General features: G+C 38.1%; 1 protein-coding gene across 1 annotated transcript; it reads left to right on the forward strand.

Annotated features, from left to right (window-relative positions):
- The first annotated feature begins 2531 nt into the window (after positions 1-2531).
- On the forward strand, positions 2532-3230 carry LOC136209702 (ethylene-responsive transcription factor ERF024). The gene has a single exon (XM_066001273.1). The coding sequence runs from the start codon at positions 2532-2534 to the stop codon at positions 3153-3155; it is 624 nt and encodes a 207-aa protein (XP_065857345.1). The 3' UTR covers positions 3156-3230.
- The last annotated feature ends 21002 nt before the right edge of the window (positions 3231-24232 follow it).

A 24232-nucleotide genomic window follows, 5' to 3' on the forward strand; every position in this document is an offset into this window, starting at 1 on the left:
CTCCTCACACTCGTGAAAACCCAAAGATAGACGTCCTGTGAAGTTAGCCATCCAATCTGCAGCGCAATTACCTTCCCGGTACACATGCACTAGCCAAATCTCCCAATCATTTGCAGACAACCTTCGACACTCATTCACAATCCAGAAAACTAGGACTGAATCATCCGCGGACAATCCGTCCCACAATAATCAGAAAAAACATCATGGATGCCTGCAGGAGGCTCCTCACACTCGTGAAAACCCAAAGATAGACGTCCTGTGAAGTTAGCCATCCAATCTGCAGCGCAATTACCTTCTCGGTACACATGTACTAGCCAAATCTCCCAATCATTTGCAGACAACCTTCGATACTCATTCACAATCCAGTAACAACGATGATGGTTCTTAGTGCCTTCCTGAACCAAATGGACCACAACAATAGAATCTAACTCAACCACCACCCGTCTGCACCCTTTGTCCTAAGCAACTCAAGCCCGAAGTAGATGCCCCACAACTCAGCAAGGACTGCCGAACACACCCCCAGATTCACTGCAAACCCTGTAACCCAGCAGACATGAGCATCCCGTAGTACTCCTCCAGCTGACGCCAATCCGGGATTCCCCTTGCTAACGCCGTCGCTGTTTAATTTAAACCATCCAACCTCCGGCGGTCGCCAACGGATGAAAACCTCATGCCGATCCCTAGTCCTCATGCACTCTTCAAAGCCGAAAGCTTCCCTGAACCCAACAATTTTCCTTCGAAGAAACTCAACCTTATTCAGACAACCCACACTCTCCTGTTTAAAAACACGCAAACACCTCCAACGCGAAAGCCACCAAGGCTTTAAGCCATAGTTTTATCATTTTTAATTAATATATTTAAATCAATTGAAGAGTGAATTACATATAGTTTTAAATTGATTCTATTTAATTCAAAAATCTTGGAAGCAAAACTATAAGATACTACTACTTATGGGAAAATGAAGTCAAGAGTTTGGTAGTTCGGTTGTTTGGCTTTCGCTAGATGGCTATATGTATTGTTGAAAAATGCAACATTAACTAATAAATCCATCACCAACAACTTTAAATTAAAGCAAACCAAAGCTTTTGTAATCAAACAACCTAGAAATGCAACAGAATTATATTTGCAACAACTTCAAAATACTCTACCATGTCATTAATCTAAATGCCTTGTCAATGTCCGTAATCCAAACGTACAACCAATCATCGCCATCAAAATGGCTCGACCTTCATTAGAAGTTGACAATACTTAAAGATTTCCGTGTTCTTTACCAGCAAACGAAACTCCATCAATTGTTTTAGTTACTCACATTCTTACCGGTTCAAACTACCATCAATCGCCAAGATTAGTTAAGGAAGCTTCAATCGAAGAACAAATTTAGGTGGATTTATATCTACATTTTCACATGAAAAATAAAATCGAATAGAGTGTTATGTATTATATAATTATAGAGATAAGTTATAAATTTAGCCCTATAACTATTAGATATGAAATTGTTAAGTCTAAGGTCAAAATGTTAGATGTTGGAGGATGATTTGAACATAAAAGTGCACGTGAATAAAGACATGTTTTCTATTAATGAGATTTGAAATCGAATCGTATTGTAAATGTTAAGCTTAATATATTTCGCTGTTTTATAGGTAAAAATTAAATCCGCTCTTCCCCAATAACCATAAGGAAAAATTTATACCCAAGGACAGAAGAAGGGAAAGCTACGGGGCTTGAATCCCCACTGTTCACAAAAAAACACCGAAAATTTCATGAAACTTTTGTACGGAGCTTTAATTTTCCAATGTAAAAATACCAAAAAAACTATCGATTTAATGCTCATAAATCACGAGAGTACCACAATAACTCTTTATTAGTGAATTATACTGTTTATACATTATCTTAATTATATATACCACCTCAAATAAAAGTGAAAGAAACTATCACTCACTACCTTTACTCTTTAGTTGTTTTATTTTATTATTTATGGATAATTTCTTACCCTTTCTATCTAAATAAAAAAATATAAACAATAAGTTTCAAACCAATTGTGATCCTTGAAATATATTAAAAATATATCTATAAATACATAAAAAATTATTAATTTACAAAATTCAACTCATTTCATCATCTATTGGAAGACAAAGATCCCTATCAACTTAATTAATCAGCATAATAGTGTAATTTACAAAATTTGCTATCATTATTACAAGGAAAAATTTACAAAAATTGATGTTTATGGTAGTAAAAGAAGCAACCAGGCTTCATAATGGGCAAAAAATCACACAATTATTAAATTAAAAAAAATATTATTTTTTTAATTATCCATGAAAAAAAAACATAAAAATAAACATACAACCCAGATATCCATAATCAAAGCTGGCTTACACACACTCTGATCTTCTTCAATTTTGCAGTTCATCTCCAACTGGTTTGCACTTTTAATCTTGTTTAATTTCTGATTTCTTCTTCTTCTTAAATGGCTTCACTTCACTCTTTTTTCCCCAATTCAATCTTCTTCTTCTTTAATTTTATCAATCACTATGCATTACTCACAATCAAAAAACACCTCCACAAGTACCCCCACTGCTTCCACCCCCACGGGTTCCGTCGTCTCGGGACGACACCCGAATTACCGGGGCGTTCGGAGACGGAGCAGTGGAAAATGGGTGTCTGAAATTAGAGAGCCGAGAAAACCTAATAGAATATGGTTAGGTACATTTCCTAACCCTGAAATGGCTGCTGTTGCTTATGATGTTGCTGCTTTAGCCCTAAAAGGGAGAGATGCTGAACTTAATTTCCCCAATTCGGCTGCGTCTCTCCCCGTGCCTGCCTCGGGTTCCCCGAGGGATATTCAGGCGGCGGCAGCTTCCGCTGCCGCCGCTGTCGGGGCGGCTAGGGATGCTTTAGGTATTGGAAATGGAGTTGGTGGTGTTAATCAAAATGTTGTGCAAAATGTTGTTGAGAGGCCTATTGTTAGTGAATTTGTTGATGAAGATTTGATTTTTGATATGCCTAATGTTTTGGTTAATATGGCTGAAGGAATGCTTCTTAGTCCTCCGAGGTTGGATTTTCCGGGCGGCGATGCTCCGGCGGATTACGGTTATGATTACGATTACGATTACGGTTACGATCAAGGAGATCAAAATCTCTGGAAATTTAATTAAGTGATTAAGTAATTTTATTAGTAATCTATAATGTAATTAAAAAAAATAAAACTTTGAGTGAATAAATATGATGTGTGTTTTGTATGTGTTTGTGGAAAGTATCTACAATCATTGATAACCAAACTGATCTCGGATCGTTCAGGCATGAACGGCGGATATAGGAAGGATCCGACTGGAGCTCAAGCACTCACTGGTAGTCGGAAAATTCGATTGAATCATCGTGTGTAACTTTAGTTTTTTTAGGTTAAAGGCAACAAAAAAAATTACAGTTGAGTACCAATAATAAAAATTGAAGCACCTCGTATATGTGAATCTTGAATCCGTTACTGTATTCAGGTGATGACATGTTAATTGTGGTACTGACGTGCTACCCTCCCGAGTGGTGTAGAACTAGTTGTTCTTGGACACAATGGAATTTCTTCTATTTGTGTTCTTAATTTTTATTTATTAGTTTAGTACGTGTTTTTCTTTTTTTGTAAGAGGATGAGTTCGGACTCACAACCTCTTATTTCTGATTCCAGAAATGTACCAACCGAGCTATGCTCGTTTTGTAGTTTAATGCATGGTTAATTTTCTTTTATCTATGGGTTTTACTTTGCTGTTATACTAATTTAATCTCTGGTTTTAAAATGAATTTTTTTTTATGAATAATCCATGGCCTCAATTATTGATTTTTTTTTTTAAGGAATTATTGATTTTTTTTTATGAAAATTATTTAATTTTAATGGTTGTGAAAATTAAAAAAAAATTAAGATTTATTTATAATTACGCTAATTCTCATATGGTTATGATTGCTTATTCTACTCTACACTCAAAAATAAATTGACCTGCCATAGACAAAGTGGCCATTAACTACCAACAACAGAAATTGCAACTACCATCACCAATTTAATTAAGGGTTAAGGTGCAAAAATACCCCTAACGTTTTGGGTCTGGATCAATTTTACCCCTAACGTCTAAAATGGTGCAATTTTACCCTTAACGTTTGTAGCCAAGAGCAATTTTACCCCTAACGTTGATAAATTGGATCAATTTCAGAAATAATTCATCAAACTGTCTTCTCGGTCATGAATCTTATCATCTACACTTCATATATGCGTCATTTTATCAGTAACAAATCATAAACATATGCTGAGATGTGAAAAAAATAAAAAAATATATTGTCTTTTGTATGAATTAGACAAAAAAAATTCAAAAAATTCACCGAATTTGTAAATATTAATCTCCAATTCTATTATTAAATTACAAAAAAACATGAAATTCTTTTTTTAGGATGAATTGATATGAAATTGGTGCAAAATAATGAATAAAAATATATGTGTTTTATAATAATATCTGAAATTGACCCAAATTACCAACGTTAGGGGTAAAATTGCTCTTGGCTACAAACGTTAGGGCAAAATTGCACCATTTTAGACGTTAGGGGTAAAATTGCTCCTGACCCAAAACGTTAGGGGTATTTTTGCACCTTAACCCTTTAATTAATTTACATTAACTTTAATAGCCGCAATTTTAATTTTCTAAATATATTTCTGTGATAAATTTCTTTAATTTTTATAGTGTGGTTACATTTATCCTAATTGAAATAATTTTATCTTATTTTATGGATTATATATATATATATATATATATATATATATATATATATATATATATATATATATATATTTATTGCATGTATCTAGTTCTTGATCATTAGTATAAACAATGTATATATAATTTATAATTTTATAGATCCAAAATTATAGTTTTAAATATGGTTAATGCACATATTTGTCCTGTGTTTTCGCGGAAAAACAGATTTGCTCTTAAATCAAATAAATCCACAAAACTATTCCTGAATTTTCCATAAACCTGCAATTATACCCTAATCTAACAGAGCTGCTAAACAACGATGACATCAAACCTTCTTGTCTCCAAAAAAATTGGATGACGACAATCGAAATTCATTTGGTTTCTTATTGTTTTCTATTGCTATTGCTTTTGGATTAATTAGGAGGTTTAGACGCCGTTTTATTAGGTTGATTGAACTTTTATGAAAATGAATTTTGACCAATATGTTCTTTTAACTTGCTTTTAATCGAAATTGAATGTGCATATTTTTTTCTGTTTGTGATTGGTTGTTCTTTTCTGAAGTTTTTTCTGGAGACAAGCAGGTTTGATGTGAACGCCGTTTAACAGCTCTGTTAGATTAGGGTATAATTGTAGGTTTGTGAAAAATTCAGAAATAATTTTGTGGATTTATTTGATTTAAGGGCAAATCTGTTTTTCCGAGAAAACACAGGGGCAAATATGTGTATTAACCCTTTTAAATATGATAAAAGAATTATCTATATAATATTAGTTGAAAAAAAGGCAATATATTCCATTACCTTTTTAAAAATGAAAATAAATATAAAAAATGTAAATTAAGTGATACGGATCGGTGATGATAATATATGTTTTAATCTTATAAAAACCTTGATTCCAAGAAGAAAAATATGTTTTGATTAATAAAAGTTAATGATCCTTACAAAAACTTAACCTTTTATACTTCCCAACCCTAAGTAAATAAAGACTAAATAAACCCCACTAAGTATTATAAGTTACATCAAAACACTAGAGGTAAAATGGCAGAGTTGTGACAAGTGGCAGAACTTAGGCTCGAAGTCAAGTCACATGGTGTGAGGTCTGAGTGACACGAGGTCTGAGTGACACAACGTATGGCTGTAACTTGCACGACCCACGTTGAAGGGGTTGAATGACTCGATGTGTGGCTATTTTCGAGCTGAGTTGGGCTGTCATCATTTTAACTCACACGACATGTGGTTCAAGTGACATGTCGTATCAATTAGCAAAAATCAGACAAAAACTTTTCAGCAAGTCCACACATCTTGTTGATGCCCTCATCATTAAACCGTTGGAATCCGAGAGCTGAGGAGAAAAGGCCACATGGCGTGTGACCTTACCCACACATGTTGGCTATTTGAGAACCATTTTCAATAAAATCTCAGATCTTAGTTCTTCAATTTTGTTATTACTTTTCTATTCAAGTTGAATGTATATTTGCTTTGATTGTTAAAAGTTAAATCACTTAAAATCAATTTATCAATTTCTAAGTAAGGCTCCAATTGACCCAAGTCGAGCTGAGTTTTGTCTAAGTCATGCTTAGCTCGTTACAAATTTGACCAACTTGAGCTTAACATCTTGTTCAAGAGCTCAATATATTATCAGATGCTTTGGAAGATTTTGGGGATGTTGTCTAAATAAGTAAAGGCCCTGAATGCTAAGAAAATTGAGGGAAAAGTATGGATGCAAACTTCAAACTCTAAGTCAATGTATATCCTCCTGAGGATCATGAGGCCAATGATGAACATTATGTTCCTAGGGAATTTTCGGACCCCATTGTTCTCCTTGAAGACGAAGTGGTAGATGAGCATATAGGCCTAAGAAGACAGACAAACCCTATTATGCCTTCTCCATAATTTGTGTATTTTTAACTTTGTAATGAACATTTGGATTTTCTCTTTATAGTTGTAAAGTTGATTTTATTAAGTTGTTCTTGTTTTTTCTTGGCATATGATCTCTTGGCTTTGTTCCTGTTTGGTTAAGAGTTTTTTGGTGTAAAATTAGAGATTTAAGTCACTTTAGAGGTTTTGACTAGTCAAATCTCTAAGAGTGGTGTTTGGTTAAAGGAGATTTGAAAGAGCTTATTGGATCCAAAAAGCTAATTTTGAAAAAACTCATTTTAGGAGCCTTTTCAATTAGCTTATTGTTCCATCTATTTTGAAGGACATTTATACCCCTAATTACTACTCTTTAACCCCAAATAAATACTTTACCATATCCTTATTTTCCATTTACACAAACAGTTATTAATTAGCAATCAGCTAAGTTTTACCAAACAAGTTTACACAATCCACTAGTAAAATCAGCTAACCAAAAAGGTAAATAGTTAACAGCTATTTGACAAATAGAGCATTTGTTTTGATCAAATATTTATCCAAAACGCATCAACTTAATGTAATTGAACCTGTGATAAATTAGTAAGGGAATGAATATCCTAGACATATTTAACTAAAGATTCTCATCGAAGGTCATTGTAGTATGAATAACACTCATCTTTACTTAAAATATAAAGATTTCTTAAATTTTGAAGTATTCACTAATATATCAACGTAGACTACCGAATGATAGTACTTAAAAGAACTACAAGTATGTTTAGAGTAAATGGTATTTACAAGGCTTATGTGCTTGACCGCCGAAAGACGGGATTGTAAATAAATAACATAGTGAAACCGGAGGTCATTTGTATAATTTTCAAAGAGATGCCACATTCTAAGTACGATTACTACCTTTCCTATTAAGTCCTTCAAGCAGTAAGTGTGTTTACTCACGCATTCAGCAACTTAAAATGGATCTTCACACTTGATTCCTATTTTCCCCTTTCCTTCATGAGCTTGGGATGCTTTAGTGCTTCGAAGTACCGAATCACCTGTGTGGAATTGCCTAGGTCTACCTTTCTTTTCATGAGCTGATTTTATTCACTGATTATCTGCAGCCATTGTAATTGCTATATGGGTTCGCTCAGGGATGGCAACGGGTACTATACCCGTGGGTACCCGGCACTACCCGACCCGAATGGGACTACCCGTACCCTGTATAAAAGGGTATGAGACATGTATGGGATCAAAATCATTACCCATTAGGGTAATGGGACGGGTATGGGAATACCCCGATGGTACCCGGTACCCGTTATAAATTTTTTATATATTAATAAATATCATTGTTTTTTGGATGTAAGACATGAGATTTGAACCTCAACCTTTTGTTTTTCAACCATTGAGTGATATCACTAAGCTAATTTATTCTTATTAATTAAGGTTCAATGTGTTCAATTTTTAAATGGATGATTTATTAAATTTATACTTTGTTAAATTTGTAATATTTTTTGTTTTATTTATTGATTATTAAAGGGTAAGGGTACCCGCAAATTAAATGAGACTTGTATGTGATGCAAAAATTATACTCGTTAAGGTAATGTGACGGATATGGATAATTAAAAAATAAAAGGACAAGAGTTTGGGATTGACATTACACGCAGGTACCCTACCCGTTACCATCTAGTTTCACTTTTCTTATAATAGATCAAGCTTTTCTCGTATGCTGCCTTTGTTATCTGCCTCCAAACGAAGTTCACTGTATCTTGCGTCATCTTTGGCCAATAGAAACCATACAACCGAGATTTTCTTACTAAGGTATCATCCACTACTTCATACCGACCCAAATTTTGGAAGTTTTGATCTATTTTTTCATCATCCGATAGGGCACATGTTGTTAAATTAGAAAAAATAGGATAAACCCACTCATCACTCAAGTTTATGGTTGTTACCTCCACCTCGTGGATGTTTGGTTTTTCTATGACCTTGATGATGCAAAGGGATATTTGTGGTCCATCTAGGGTTAATAAAACTTTGGCCAACTAATTTGCTTCATAGTTCTCCTATCTATGAATGTGTTTAGATCCCCACCAGTAATTTTGAATTACTTTTAAGCACATACCTATCCGGTTTTATGATGTTCAAGATTCTAATTCCTTGAAGCATGGTTGCATATTCTTCTATGTTGTTGGAAGCGAGGAAGGCAAAAACTGCAGTATACTGAAGGGAAATTTTATAGGGTCCTTTGGTGTATGCCCTTATTCTGGCTCTGTCTTTGCTGGAACAACCATCAATAAAAACCTCCCATATGTTTGGTGTTGTTTGAACCTTCGATGCAGATTCAAGTATTTTAATTAGAAAGTCTGTAAGCACTTGAGATTTAAAGGCTTTCTAAGGCTCGAACTTGACATCAAACTATGTTAGGCGTAAGTCCCATTTAGCGAGCCGACTAGATGTCTTCGGATGTTGAAGCACCTTCCTAAGGGTTGTGTTTGTTCATAACACAATTGAATGGCTTCTGAAGTTATGCCAGAGATTTTGAGCTATGATGACTACCTCGTAGGCCAACTTTCCCAACTTTAGGTACCTTATCTCTATGTATCTTAGTACTCTGCTCATATAATATGCGGGAAATTCTCAGTTCCTTCCTCCATTATTAGCACCGTCTGTATAGATTCCTCGATGACACATAGGGAAAGTAGGTTAAACTGAAGAGAAAACTTCAAAAGAAAGCTCCTAGCACAATGGATTACACTTCATACTTAGATTCAGATAAATCCGATACCGAACGGGAAATGCATCGAGAAGAAATGACCCAACAACTTTCCAAAAACTCCCACTTGAAGAGAATCCAAATTCCCATTGCAGATGATTATTACTTTGTTGGGAAACGTCCCAGGCTAATTGAAGTGACAGACCTTCACAAACCTGTTGCAAAAAAAAAAAAGCTGAAAGAATATAGAGGAAAGATCATGGATGAGAGCCAATCAGAGATATTCCTTGCCTCACGGAGTGAATTCAGAAATTGTAAACCAAGTTACCTAAGTCGGTGAATCGGAAACATTGGAAAAATTTGCCATATATGACAGGCGAGAGGTATAATCAACTACTCCATTTTATCTTAGTACTTTGTATCAGTGATTTCACCTGGTCAGTGACTGACCAAGTGAATTTGGTCAGTCACCGTTAGATTTAGAAGGTGTAAATCTAATCCATACGATTGTTTTAATCTCCACCATCTGATTTTAACAAGCCTAGATCTAACAGTGACTGACCAGGTGAAAACTATTGTACTTTGTATATGTGTTTCATCTTTCTAACCTTCACTTTGATTGTGCAGTTGTGGGCAGCTCTCTTCGGGGATCATTTATCACTTCGGATCCCCGGTATAACCAAAGGCATTGCTCGACTTACAGTGATTCCAAGTGATGCCGAATTTTTCGATCACTTGAACGCCTATGAAGCCGTCCAAGAAACTCTCGAAACAAAAGTTTTCGATTGCTTTATGCTTTTCAGGACTTGTCTTCGATTGCTCTGTTGGTTGAGTAATACAAAAATTTAGTTGTCAAATATCATGAGCAGCAAGAGAAAATGACCAACCAAACTTCAATAACCAACGAGGCTCTGAAAGAACTGGAAAAAGTAAGGAGCCAACTAACAACAACTCAAGATGAAGTTGCCAAGTACGAGACACCGTGACCGAAGCAAAGCGTCAATAGAAAATTGCCCTTCAAGCGGACCAAGGCGTCAATGATTTGGAGAACATTATTCAGGATAAAAATGAAATTAGCTGAAAACATCTTCACACACTCAAATCTCTTCAAGCTCAGCATGATGCACTGACCACAGATGCCAAAAAGTACGTGAGGGAAAGAAATAAATTTGAGGCTGACCTTGTTGCCTTAAAAGACAAAGTGGCCGAAAGGGAAACTGTGTTGGCCACCGCCAAAACTGAAGTGTTTGAAGAGAAAAAGAAAGCTGACGGAGCAAAAAAAGGAATGTTGATGGCTCAATCTTCAAATGTTGTACTTCGCCAACAGTTAGCCCCTAAGCTGAAAAATCATCTAATGAAGCTACCTTTAAGAAGCCAATAAATGATTTGAAAGAGCAAATGGTCACTACTATTACTCAAGTTACCGAAGAAGCAAAACAAATAGGCACCAGTAGATCACTGAAGTTTAGAGTTTTGTTCCTTCGGACCTTGAAGCAAAAGTATCTTGATGCCGACATTGATTATGGGTAAGACTTTTTCCTTCCAAAGAAGAAGATTATTCCGAAATTCCCGAAGACGGAGAATTTCCAGACCCATTCCTTTGTGTATAACTTATCTTTTTTATTTCCACAAGACAAATGTGTAAGCACTTTTCAATTTATGAAAAATTTTACTTCTTTTATTCGATTATGTGAAGGTTTAGATAAGATGTGATGCCTTTTTAGAATATTTTGACTTAATGATTGTAACTAGAATCCTTTTAGCATGCATAGGATTAGTCTTTAATATATTCAGAAAGGATTTTAAATAAGATATCAAAATAAAGGAACTGTATTTGATTGCTTTCAACTGTATAAAAAAGTAGGATTTACAAAAGTTGGAGTACCCAAAGGTAGGTTTCCAAAATTAAAACTTACATACTGCCAAAAGGTAGGTTTACTGGTAGAACTTTCATAATTAGACTGCATTCCAAGTTCTACAAATTGATTTGCCATTTAACTCTTGAAGTTCATATGTATATGTGCCTACACATTCATCAACTTGAAACGGTCCTTCCCAATTCCTACCAAGTTTTCATTTGTCTACTCTGGACTGAGAAGCTTCAGCATTTCTCATTACTAGATCTCATTGGAAGAATTTACGAGGTCTGACTCATTTATCATGAGTAGTCTTGATTCTCTGTTTATAAGCGGCCATTTTGAACAAAGGTTGTTCTCTTTGCTCTTTTAGAAAGTCAATCTTTCGGCACATCCCTTCTTCATTTCTGTCAACAAAATAGTAAGTTGCTCTAAGACTAGACATTCCAATTTCAACAGGGACAAAGGCTTTAACTCCGTGTGTTAAAGAAAAAGGTGTTTCCCCTATAGTAGCTCTTCGGGTCGTTCTATATGCACATACCGCATGTTGAAGTTGGTCCATCCAATAGCATTGGCATTTCCCAATATCTTCTTCACTCTATGAACAATTGCTCGGTTTATTACTTCGGTCATCCTATTAGTTTGTGGATGGGCAAACGAAGTAAAATGAAGTTTGATATGGAGATTCTCACAATATGATCAAAAGGCATTATAGTCAAATTGTTTGTCATTATTAGTGATAATCGTATATGGAATTCTGAATCGGCAAATGATAATTTTATCCACAAAAGAGATGATTTGTGCTGAAGTTATAGTAGCAACTGCTTCATCTTCTACCCACTTCGAAAAATGATCCATAGCTATGACCAAAAATTTCTTCTGGCCTTTGTCCATTGGAAAGGGACCCATGATATCAATTCCCCCACGTTGCAAATGACCATATTGGCTGGATTACTCTTATAGACATTGCTGGTGATTGAGCGATAGGGGCAAAGGATTGGAAAACTGAACGTTTTGCACATACTCTGCATCATTGGCAATTTTCGGCTAATAGAAACCCTTTATTTGGGCTTTCTGAGCTAAAGCATATATTCCTTCATAAGCTCCACATAAGCCCTTATGAATTTCTTGCAAAATTAGATTGCCCTCTTTGAAACCAACACATTTCAACTAGGGCCTATCAAAAGATCTTCGGCATAAGATGCATTCGATTACCGAATATCTTTTGGCATTTCGCAAGACTTTTACCTGTTCATTTTTTTCCCCAAGAAGAGTACCTGTAGTAAGATAAGAAAAATAGGGAAAAAACCATTCCTTCGTTAAGTCAATTACCAAGACTTCTTCTTAATTAATATTAGTGAAAGGCATTCGCTCGATGCGACATGAACATTAATGAGACCCATTTGGGGGTCGAAGCTAGCTTCACCAAGTAATGGACCTCCTCATTCTCTTCCATTGGGATTCGCTGAACTTCAAGGCTTCGATATTCAGATTTCCCTTATTGTAAAAATATTTTGACCATGGCCAAGTATTTTATAGCGAAATGAATTCGCGTTATTGTTTTTGGAAATTCAATCTTTTTTTGGATGAATTTATACAAATTTGTGAGGAAAATTCTCCTACTAAAGTCCCTAAATTTCTATGGAGACTTTGTTAAGGCCACAAATAGTATTGACATTTGTGGGGAAACAATTTCCCATTATTTTTAAACTTTTCTACATGGATTTAAATCGCCACAAATATTACATAATTTTGTGAACACACATTAATTATTTATAAAAGTTAGGAACATATTTGTTAACTCCTAAAATATAACTGATTTTTTTTAGGGATAAGTACATAAAAAATGCATGTGGTATACACGTTTTGCAAACTCGAACCTGTGGTTTTTTTTTTGCAAAGAGAGGTCTGTGCTAAACGCTGTTAGCAAACAAAGACAAAATTGACTAATAGTGTTAAAATTCAACGAGAAAAAAGTTAATTTGATCCTTATATTTATTTATTTTATAAATTAACCCCCCTAATTATCTAATTATCACAAATAAACCCCAAAATCAAAAATAAAAATAAAAAATACCATCTTCTCCATCCTTTTTTAATTTTTTATTTTCATTCTTCTTTCTCTCTTCTCTCTCTCTCTCCTCTTCTTCTTCTTCTTCTTCTTATTCCTCATCTCCTTTTCTTCTTCTTCGTGACATTTCTTCTTCTTCTTCTTCTTCTTCTTCTTCTTCCTCTCTCTCTTCTTTTCTTCCTCCTCCTCTCCTCTCTTCTTCTATTTTTTTAATTATTCTGGAATTTCAGAACGTCTGGATTTCAGACGTTCTCCAGAATTCTAGAATTTTCCAGAATTCTGGAAAATTAGAAATTTTCCAGAATTCTGGAAAATTTCTAGAATTTCTGGAATTTTCTAGAATTCTGAAAAATTCCAGAATTTCTGAAATCAAAATTAAAAAAAAAAGAAAAGAAGAAGAAGAGGAGAGGAGGAAGAAGAGAAGAAGAAGAAGAAGAAGAAGAAGAGAGGAGAGAGAGAAGAGAGAGAAAGAAGAATGAAAATCAAAAATTAAAAAGGGATGGACAAGATGGTATTTTTGATTTTGGGGTTTATTTGTGATAATTAGATAATTAGGAGGGTTAATTTATAAAATAAATAAATATAAGGACCAAATTAACTCTTTTCTCTTTGAATTTTAACAGCGTTAGTCAATTTTACCTATGTTTGCTAACGGCATTTAGCACAGACCTCTCTTTGTAAAAAAAAAAAAAAAAACCAGAGGTTCGAGTTTGTAAAAAGTGTATACCACATATTTTTTTTTTTTTTTGTGTACTTATCCCTTTTTTTTATAACATAACTATTCTAAGAAAAAAAATACATAATTCATAAAAAGAACAAATAGGACTCTCTCACTCTCAACAAAAAAAAAAACTAATCATTTCCTAAAAAAATTAAATTACTGTTTGAGTGGAAAATTAAAATTTAATATGAATAAGGAATTAGAGACAAGACACCATCTGCGGCAACAGAGCACCCACAATATCCATCTCAAGCTCAACAAATATTAAATGCAGTTTTCATAGTTTGTCCTTTAAATAATGTGTTCTCTGGTGTTAATTGTTCGATTTAAATAGAATATTTACCAATTTGCTCTTTTTTTTTACAAAATAACTAATATTTTCACTTCCTATACATATATATATATATATATATATATATATACACACGGAGAGTCCCCATCCATGCAGACTATTATATTCTGAATAAATGATGTTAGCGATATTTTGCGAATATGCTAATTTCAACCTTGTCACGTGTGGTTAGGGTGTGGGCGTGCCAGAGAAATTATTTCTCAAAATATTAAAGACGGTTAAGTTTATGTAATTGCGCGTCAAAACTTGAAATCTTAAACGAAGCGATTGGCGAGGGACGCAAGGATTGAAAAAGTCCCTCTTGGGTCTCTACCGCCGTTATAGAAACTTTGCTAGTTAAATTGTTTTATTTAAGCTAATGCGGGTAAATTGAAGACGAGAAAATAAAGGAATTTAAAGTGCGAAATTGACACAAGATTTAGTGAAAAATTGGTATTTTATTGATTGAATAAGCGTTTGAAACATGAAATTGGAAATGAATTACAATTGAAGAACTTCTATACTAAACATATAGCTAATTCAATTGAAATGGAATAACAAATCAAATACGAGGAATTGAAATGCAATTAAATAAAACTTGGAATTCAACAACAAACTCGGAGCCACAATAGCTATCTCGGATTGATGTTGAATTTTGGCGTCGGCGTGAGGTCCTTGGAGAGCTGCAATCGGTCGGGCCCGTACGGTATGTGCTTGGTGCAATGACAAAACGTTGGTAGGCAAATGGGGCAGATTTAGACCTTAACTTCGGAAGGTTCGTTTGGATGCTTAAGAATGTGGAATTGGGCTTGTAAGTAATGTAAATTGAACTTCAGAATGTCAGGAACAACTTTGTATAAGGGACCGGAAGCTAGAACGGACTTTAAATGGACGTAATTGAGAGTTGAAAATGACTGGACGAATCTGGAAGAATCTGGGCAGAATAGTTAAAAGAATTTGGTGTGCAAAGATTAATTTGTAAATAGAGTTTCTGGACTCGGAATTGGGAAAATAAATATACTAGATCGAACTTCAGGACGTCAGGAACAACTTTGTTGAAGAGATTGAAAGCAAAAAATGATTTTAAATGGATGGAATTTGGCTTTGAAAACGATTGGACGAATCTGGAAAATTGATTTGGAAATGAAATTCTAATTGAAAATTGAGCAGAGTAACAGCTTAGGAATGCTAAATTGAATTGAGAAACTTGAAAGAAAGATTATTGGAACTTGAATTGGAGCTAAAAAGACCTTAAAAAAGGGATCAAAGCTAAGAAAAAGCGAAGAACGAAAAGGAAAAACTTGAAGAACTTGAAGAACTAGAAGCTAAGAACTTAAAACTTAGAACTAGAAAAGAGAGAGCATTGAAAGGGACCTTTAGAGAGGGGTTTGTGTTTGTGTTGAGTGTGAAAAATAAGGAAGGGGAGGGGGTCTATTTATAGTTTTTTAGAGTGGCATTTTGGTAAATAATCAGTGGTATTTTGGTAAATAGTCACCAACTAACTTAACCAAACCCAACTAACTCTAATTAACTAACTTAACCTCCTCAAACTGTCGTTAACTGCTTCTGGACGAGACGACACGCCCCGCGTATGCTCTGCTACACCCTGCGTGTTGGCGGACATTAGGCCTAGTGCGTTTCATTGATGGTTTTCACGCATGGCGTCTCTGGTGTCGCGTCCCGCGTGAAGGCCCCGCGTCTTGTAGATACGCCCCGCGTCTTCAAGCCTCTGATCTTGGCATGCTCCGCGAATGCGTCTTACGCATGACGTATTGGCAAATACGTCCCGCGTGAGAGAGTACGCCCCGCGTAAGGTGAAGGGCGCGCTACGTGTTTGCGTTTTGACGTTGATTTCTCCGGACGCCTTGTTTACGCGCTGCATATTGAGGACACGCCCCGCGTGGTGTTGGATTTTCCCACGGGTTGAAGCTTAGCTTATAGGTGTATTATTTCTAGAAAATATAAACTATATCCTAAAAATATAACCTAAGTATTTATATACATAAAAATAATTATTTTATTTTTCTGGGCTAACAATTGCCCCCCTCTTTTGCGCATAAATGAATTAGTGATAATAAAATTTATGTACAAAAGAATTTTTATTAAATATTTTTCTTTTCAAAGATAATAGATAAAAGAATCCGGCAGGATTTTAGAATTTTGAATTCCTTAGAACTCTCTATCTTAAACTATCTACAACTCTTCTTTTTCTTTTTTTTTTTGCTATATTTGTTTCTGCCATTTTCTTTTCTCCAAGCTCAAGGACACTCAGAATCAAGCCCTCAGTCTCTCAAGCATGGGTATGCAATCTATATTTTTTTTCTTTTTGATTTTTTTTTTTGCTTTTATGAGAAAATAGATTGAATTGGAATAAAAACATAAGAATTTTAGAATTATTACATGGAGATGGAATTGTATTGCCGAAATTTGCATCTGTCTGTCACAGCTGCGAACTCGTATTCTGACACCATTCGCGCTGATTCTCGCCTAGGCATAACCCTTGGCTTGCGGGAGGTAATTTTCATAATTTCATGATCATGTATTTGAAGGTAGTATCCCTAGGTTTTGATTGATTGTGTCTGCACTTCGTTTTCAGGATAGTGTCCTTACCATCAGCCCTGTTGCTATGAATAGCTCACCTTTGCCCCATTATCCCATGAGTAGCGCTACCGAATTGGCCCTCCATAGGGAGACCTATCAATTCCCTGTGAATAGGAAAGGTCTGGTATTCCCTCGTTGCTACACTGGGTGGAATGACCTTGTAGATCGCTTAGAACTGAGGTATGCAAGTGTTTGGGATCAGGTTGGCATCAGGAATTTCGTTTGTTTAACTCGTCATGAAATTACTCCTTGTGTGAATGTGCTTGAAGGAGTTTTGAATTATTGGTCACCGTCATGCAACTCATTGATTCTCCCGCTGGGTCCGATGTCTATCACTTTACGTGATGTGGTTGCTTTGAAGGGTTTGCCTATCATTGGAGAGGAAGTCCCAAGTTGTGTAGATACCCATGCATTCCCTGGAGTGCAAGCCATCTTATCTAAAGAGGCTGGGACGTATGCCAAGATAATTAAGAAGAAATTGGATAAGGCGGAGTTGGATGATGAGGATCATGTGCATTTCCTGTGGATGATGCTTAGCAATTACATCTTTGAGCCGTTGGGTCTTAGGCCTACCGCTGAAATATTGATTATTGCTAAGGCTTTGGCTTCAGGCCGTCGTTTAGCTCTTGGCACCATGTTGCTAGCTTCAACTTTTCACCGTCTGGCTCTTACGGTTGAGGGTAGACCATTTGTAAAACCTCGGGGTGGTTTGTGGTTGTTACAGCTGTGGGTTTTCATCTACTTCCCTCATTTGGCTACCGTTTCCTCAGTGGGGGTTTCAGATCATCTTGGTGTAGACCTTTGCTATAGCTCTTCGAGTTTGGCCGTTGGTGTGGTCGTGAGGTTTCTTCGTACTTTAGTGCCATCTCCTCACAATGAGCTGTTTCTCTTTTGGAATAAGAGTAATTCCTGTCTACCATCCTGGGCACTTTCTTACTTATCTGCTGCCCCCCATGAAGGTACTGAATGGTGGATGATGGTGTGTGCGACACGTCGGTTACACCATGGGGTGAACCGAACTAGAACCTCAAGGTCATCGAATCCTGGTCTGACTTTGTATGCGCCTTGCCTTTGGGCACGTCAATTAGGATTTTTTCAATCTATTCCAGGGTGACTCCCATTTCCTACCCCCTCTCAGCGATATGGAGCTAGTGATGAAGATATAGCCGCTGCGGTTTTGTACGCTGGATATGATCAGGGACCACTTTTGCTTGGGTCGGATCGACCTTCGTTTGATGCTTGGTGGGATACCGTTTTTCAGCAGTGTGTTCCACCCGTTGGTAAGCTCTTTTTATTTTGTTTGTATATTTTGTATACATATATATATTTATTCATTTTGTTGTTTTCTCTTTTTTTTTAGATTCGAGCGGTAGCTCGGGGAAGGATAACAATCTGACTCTTCTGGTTCCGAATGCTCTTGAGACAAACGAAAAAGGCAAAGGCAAAGCAATCATGTTGGATGGGGAAGGGCAGGTACCTACCACGGCAGGCCCTTCGGTGAGACCAGGAGAGAGAATTGATTCTGACGAAGACCTGTACTTTGGTTTTGAGGATAGAGCGCTTAATCAACTGGATCAACTAGGGGCACGTTGGAACGTGACTTCTTCGATTAGAACCCTATCTCTTGATGATAGCTCAGCTGAGGTGGACGTGACTCCGTTGCAACTTCCAGCACGAACACATCTTCCTTCTGCCTCTTCTTTAAACCGATTGATTGTTGCACCATTGTCTCAGGTTTGTATGATTTGTGACTCTGTTTATGAACTATGCTTGGGATGTTTGAGTCATGTTGATTGATTGAAATTTCCTTTGTGAAAATGATAGGAATCAGCTCTAGTGCGCCCTCCATTAGTTCCTGTCGGCCTTAAGGCTGATAATCCTTTTGCTGGTTTGGATTTTTCGTTTCTGGAAGGACCGTCTAACACCGTAGCTGACTCATCTCTGCCTATCGATGATTCTTTGAGTGATGCTCGTGCCAATCTCGGTAAGCTTGTCGCCTCTCCTCTTGACTCTTGGACTCTGACCCGTGTTGAAAGGGCTATGATTGATTTTGACCTCATGATGGGTGTGTGTGCTCATCCCTTCAAAACTGAGCCGTTAAAATCCGCCAAGAACCACGTATTATTTTGCTATCAGTCCTATGTTACTGAGAAAAATATGGCAGCAGGTCTCGCAGCTCGAGTTAGATCGAATATGGCAGAGTTAGAGGCCTACAGCAAGAAGTTTAATGCTTTGGTTGATGCTGAAGAAGCGGATCGGCAACGGTTAGTCAAAATTGCAGCTGTAGAGGAGCGGCTTGCGGCATTGGAGAAGGAGGTGGCTGAGGCTCGAGCGTTTAATGAGGATATGGTTAGAGCTAGCTCCGGGTTTAGGGCTTGTTTCTCACGGATGGAGGAAGAGCTGGGACGTGAGAAAGATCGATTGGCCAATCATTACGATGAAATGTTGGCATGGCACCGGCAGAGTGAGCAACACAAAGAGGCTGCCTCCAAACTTTGCGAATCTTGGGCAAAATACCCGAAGCCTGACTTTTGTTTGTTTCCGTGAGGCATGTTCATGGGTTGCCCGTACTTTCCATCTTTGTTTTGATTCTTTCATTCATTTGTGTAGAACGAATGGGCATTGTTTTGTGAGTTGATTGCCATTTGAACATTTGCTAAGTCCTCCATATATTATTTTTTGGTTATTGCATATTTATTCTTTTATTGACGACCCTTTATAGTACTTGAAAAGACAATGTACGAATGACCAGTAAAATTGTAAATGCCCAGAAAAAGAGTGCTTACGCCCTGCGTGTACCTGGTCACGCCCCGCGTATTCATGTTCCTGGCTCTGGTGTGTATCGTCTTTGATGACTACGCGTGGCATCTTTGGTGTTACGCCTCGCGTAGTCGAGCCCCTAGAGTGTATCTTCTATGTATGTCTTCGTACACGTCCTGCGTGTTTGGCATACGCCCCGCGTATAGGAGTACACGCCTCGCGTGTTCGTGTTCCTGGAGCGTTTCTTTTACACATGTCTAGTACACGCCCCGCGTATGAGAATATACGCTCCGCGTGTTCATGCTCCTGGAGCGTTTCTTTTGTGCATGATTGGTTTACGCCGCGCGTGAAGTAAGGACGCCCCGTGTATTTGTGTTCCTGATCCTGAGGCGTCTTGTTGATGCGTTTCACGCGTGGCGTCTTTGGTATTACGCCTTGCGCAGAGAGGTATGCCCCGCGTATTCACGAATACGCCCCGCGTGTTGGTGCTTCTGAACCTAAAATGCTTTATCGGTGTATTTCACGCGTGGCGTCTTTGGTGTCACGCCCCGCGTAGTCGAGCCTCTTCTACATCTTATGGGCTGGTTGCTACATCAATTACGTCCCACATACTCTGGAAATATTTCTTCAAATATTTGCCGTTAATGTATCTCCTGTGTGGTTCTCCGCCCAAGCTCTTTAACCAATACGCGTTCCCGGGAAGCACTTTGTGGATTTGAAATGGTCCTTCCCAGTTGGGCGACCACTTTCCAAACTCACGGTCTTTCGTCCCAATTGGTAGGATTAACTTCCACACTAGTTCGCCTTCTCTGAAGCTTTTCTTTTTGACTTTCCTGTTGTACACGTCTTCCACTTTCTTCTTTTGGATCATCATACGATCGAGCGCTTTTTTCCTTTCGTAGTCCAAATCTTCAAGTTCCATGGTCATGGCTTGTACGTAATTGTCTGGCTCCAAGTCATTCTGACGCATTACTCGTAATGAAGGCACAATGACTTCTAGTGGTATTACTGCATCATGACCAAATGTTAGAAAAAATGGACTGACTCCGGTCGCTCGTGTCTTAGACGTTCGTATGGCCCACAGTGTCTCTGAGAGAACTTTGTGCCATTCTCTAGGATTGTCTTCTAGCATCTTTTCCAAGATTTGGATCAAGATCTTGTTGGACGCCTCAGCTTGACCATTCGCTTGTGCATAAAATGGGGTAGAGTGAATCAACTTAATCCCGTACTCTTCTACGAACTCGTTCATATCTTCGCCCGTGAACATGGTCCCCTGATCCGTGGTGATGGATTCTGGGATTCCGAATCTATGAATCAAGTTCTCTTTGATGAACCGTATCACTTGTGTTTGGCCGACTTGTTTCATTGGTGCTGCTTCCACCCATTTGGAAAAGTAATCTGTGGCCACTATGATGAAACAATGACCTTTTGATGAAGCTGGGAATATTTTCCCTATTAGATCAATAGCCCATCCTCTAAATGGCCACGGCTTCACTACTGAGTGCAATTCTTCTGACGGGACTCGTTGGATTTGGCCATACATTTGACACTTTTTGCAACCCTTCGCATATGCGATGCAATCGCGCAGGATCGTTGGCCAGAAGTATCCATGGCGATTGATAAGCCATCGCATTCTCCTTCCGGATTGGTGAGCTCCGCATATGCCTTCATGGACTTGCTTCATGACTTCCATTGCTTTTGGGAAGCCGAGACATTTGAGTAGCATTCCGTCGTAGCTCTTACGGTATAAATCACCTGCCATCAATATGTAATTTCGAGATTGAATGCTCAATGAATATTTTACTTTTTTGGATGGGTCATTGATGTAGTCGGTAAAGGGTTTCCTCCAATCCTGAGCTAAGTTGATGTCGATGTCGAATGATTCCAACTGGATACCTCTATCTGCTACGGATGGATACCCTTGTCTTCTAATGATGACGACCTTGTACGCTGTTTCTTTGGAGATCTTCATTCCAGAAGCGATTTGGGCTAACTCGTCAGCTTCCCAATTGTCATTTCTTGGAATATGCTCCAAACTAACCTCATCAAACATTTCCAGAAGTTGAATCGAAAACGCGAAATAAGGTAGCAAGGATAAACTTGAGCATTTATATTCTCCTGTCAGGTGTCGTATGACTAACTGTGAATCACCGAAAATCTTGACCTCTTTCGCTCCTAGGTCTTTCAAGATCTCTAAGCCGATGATTAGAGCTTCATACTCAGCCTGGTTGTTCGTGCACTCAAAATCCAAGTTTACCGCTAATATTGTCTTAGTTCCGGATGGGGCTGTGATGATTACTCCTGCTCCGTTGGAACTGTCTGTGCTTGAACCATCGAACTTCAACTGCCATGGTTCTTTGTGCGTCATGTAAATTGGCAGTTCTGCTTCCTCAGGATATTGAAAGTTGGTTGGGTGGTCGGCCACAAAATCTGCGATTGCCTTCCCTTTTATCGAAGATTGCGGGAGATACACCAAAGTGAACTCGGCCAATGCTAGTGACCATTTTCCTATTCTTCCTGAGAGGATAGGCTGGTTTAGCATGTATTTGACCAAGTCGGTGCTAGCGATCACGTAAACTCTTGCTTTGAGTAAATAATGCCTCAACTTTGTGCAAGCGAAGTAAAGGGCCAAGCATGTCTTCTCGACTGGGCTGTATCTTGTCTCCGCCGATAGCAAGGTTCGACTTAGATAGTAGATGGCTTGTTCATGATGGTTTGCGTTGTCTTGGGCGAGCAAGCATCCAATTGACTCGTCGGTCGCTGATATATAGAGCTTGAGTGGAGTATCCTCCCTTGGTGGCATCAACACAGGTGGATTACTCAAGTAAGTTTTGATCTCTTCGAACGCCGCTTGATGCTTGTCGTCCCACTTAAAGCTTTCTTCGTCTTTGAGTCTTAACAGATCTGAGAATGCCCTGGACTTTCCAGCCAAGTTTGATATGAATCGTCTCAAGTAATTTACTTGGCCCAAGAACCGTTGCAACTCCTTCTTGTTCTTCGGAGGTTGAGCTTCTTTGATTGCTTTCGCCTTATTGTCGTCAATCTCGATCCCCCTTTGATGGACCAAAAATCCAAGGAAGTTTCCTGCTTTGACCCCGAAGGCGCACTTTAGAGGATTGAGTTTTAAATTATACTTACGCATCCGCTCGAAACTCTTCCTCAAATGGCCGACGTGTTCTATTTCTCGCTTGGATTTGATAACGATGTCGTCTACGTATACTTCCATGGAGGTACCGAGTAAATCGTGAAAGATGGCATTCATTGCTCTTTGGTATGTGGCGCCGGCATTCTTTAAGCCGAATGGCATGACGACCCATTCAAACGTGCCGATTGACCCTGGGCATCGAAACGCAGTTTTTGCAATGTCTTCTTCGGCAATGGGGATTTGGTTATACCCCGCATAGCAATCGCAAAGAGATATTAATTCATTTTTGGACACAGCGTCTACTAGCATATCGGCGATAGGCATCACGTAGATGTCTTTTGGCGTAGCTAGATTTAGATCGCGGAAATCTACGTATACGCGTAATTTACCGTTCTTTTTTACTACGGGTACGACGTTCGATAGCCACACCGCGTATTTTGCCAGTCTAATGAACTTGGCTTTGAACAGCTTTTCTATTTCTTCCTTCACCTTACCTTCAACCTCTTTGCTCATCCTTCTTGTTGGTTGTTTGAAAGGTTTGAACTCCGGTTTGATTGGCAACCTATGTTCCACCACGTCTTTGCTTAATCCGGGCATTTCGTCGTAATTCCAAGCGAAACAGTCTTTGAACTCTCGTAGCAAAATCATGATAGCTTCCTTTAACGTTGGGCGTAGCAGGCTGCTGACAAATGTAACTCGAGGTTCCTCTTCTGTCCATAGGTTCACTTCGTCTAGAGGATCGACTGCCATGGAACCTTCATCTTCTAACTTCGGGTTCGCCCTTTTCAAATCTTGTAACTGGATTTCTTCTTCTTGAGGATCTAGTTCTACTACTCCTTCGGGTGCTTCGATTTCTGAGACCCTCATGTCGTTCTCCTGGTATAGTTTCTCCGCTAGTTGTTGTGCTTTCAGTTTTGATATAGCGGCTGAAGCCACCGCTTCTTTTCCGGACGTTGTCTTGATCATGGAATTTCTTCAATTAGTGGTTCATCACGGAATGGCCTTCGGCGGGGCACGATTGCCGTTGGCCTTAGGATGTTCTTAATTTCTTCGCCACATGATTGTTCTTTGTACTTGGTTCCCACTCGGATTGGGCCTACAGATTCCTCGTATAGTCTCGCCTCGACCACATCTGAGTAGGTTTCGAATGGCTTCTCGTTTGCCCGGATGACTTCCACCTCGTCTCCCTTCCAAAACAGAAGAAGTTGGTGCAAAGACGACGGGATGCATGAGTTAGAGTGAATCCAATCTCTCCCTAATAGTGCCTGATAACTCGCGGTTGAATTTACCACGAAGAAAGCGGCCATGGCGGTATGAGAGCCAACGGTGAGTTCCAATGGTAGGACGCCGTATGTCTTTGCAATTTCTCCCATGAAGGCTGAAACTGACACCTCTGATGAGATTATATCTTCCTCTGATTTTCCTAAGGCTAGGACCATCTTCATTGGCATGATGTTAAC

This window comes from Euphorbia lathyris, chromosome 10 (assembly GCF_963576675.1).
Source record: "Euphorbia lathyris chromosome 10, ddEupLath1.1, whole genome shotgun sequence".
NCBI classification, from domain to species: domain Eukaryota; kingdom Viridiplantae; phylum Streptophyta; class Magnoliopsida; order Malpighiales; family Euphorbiaceae; genus Euphorbia; species Euphorbia lathyris.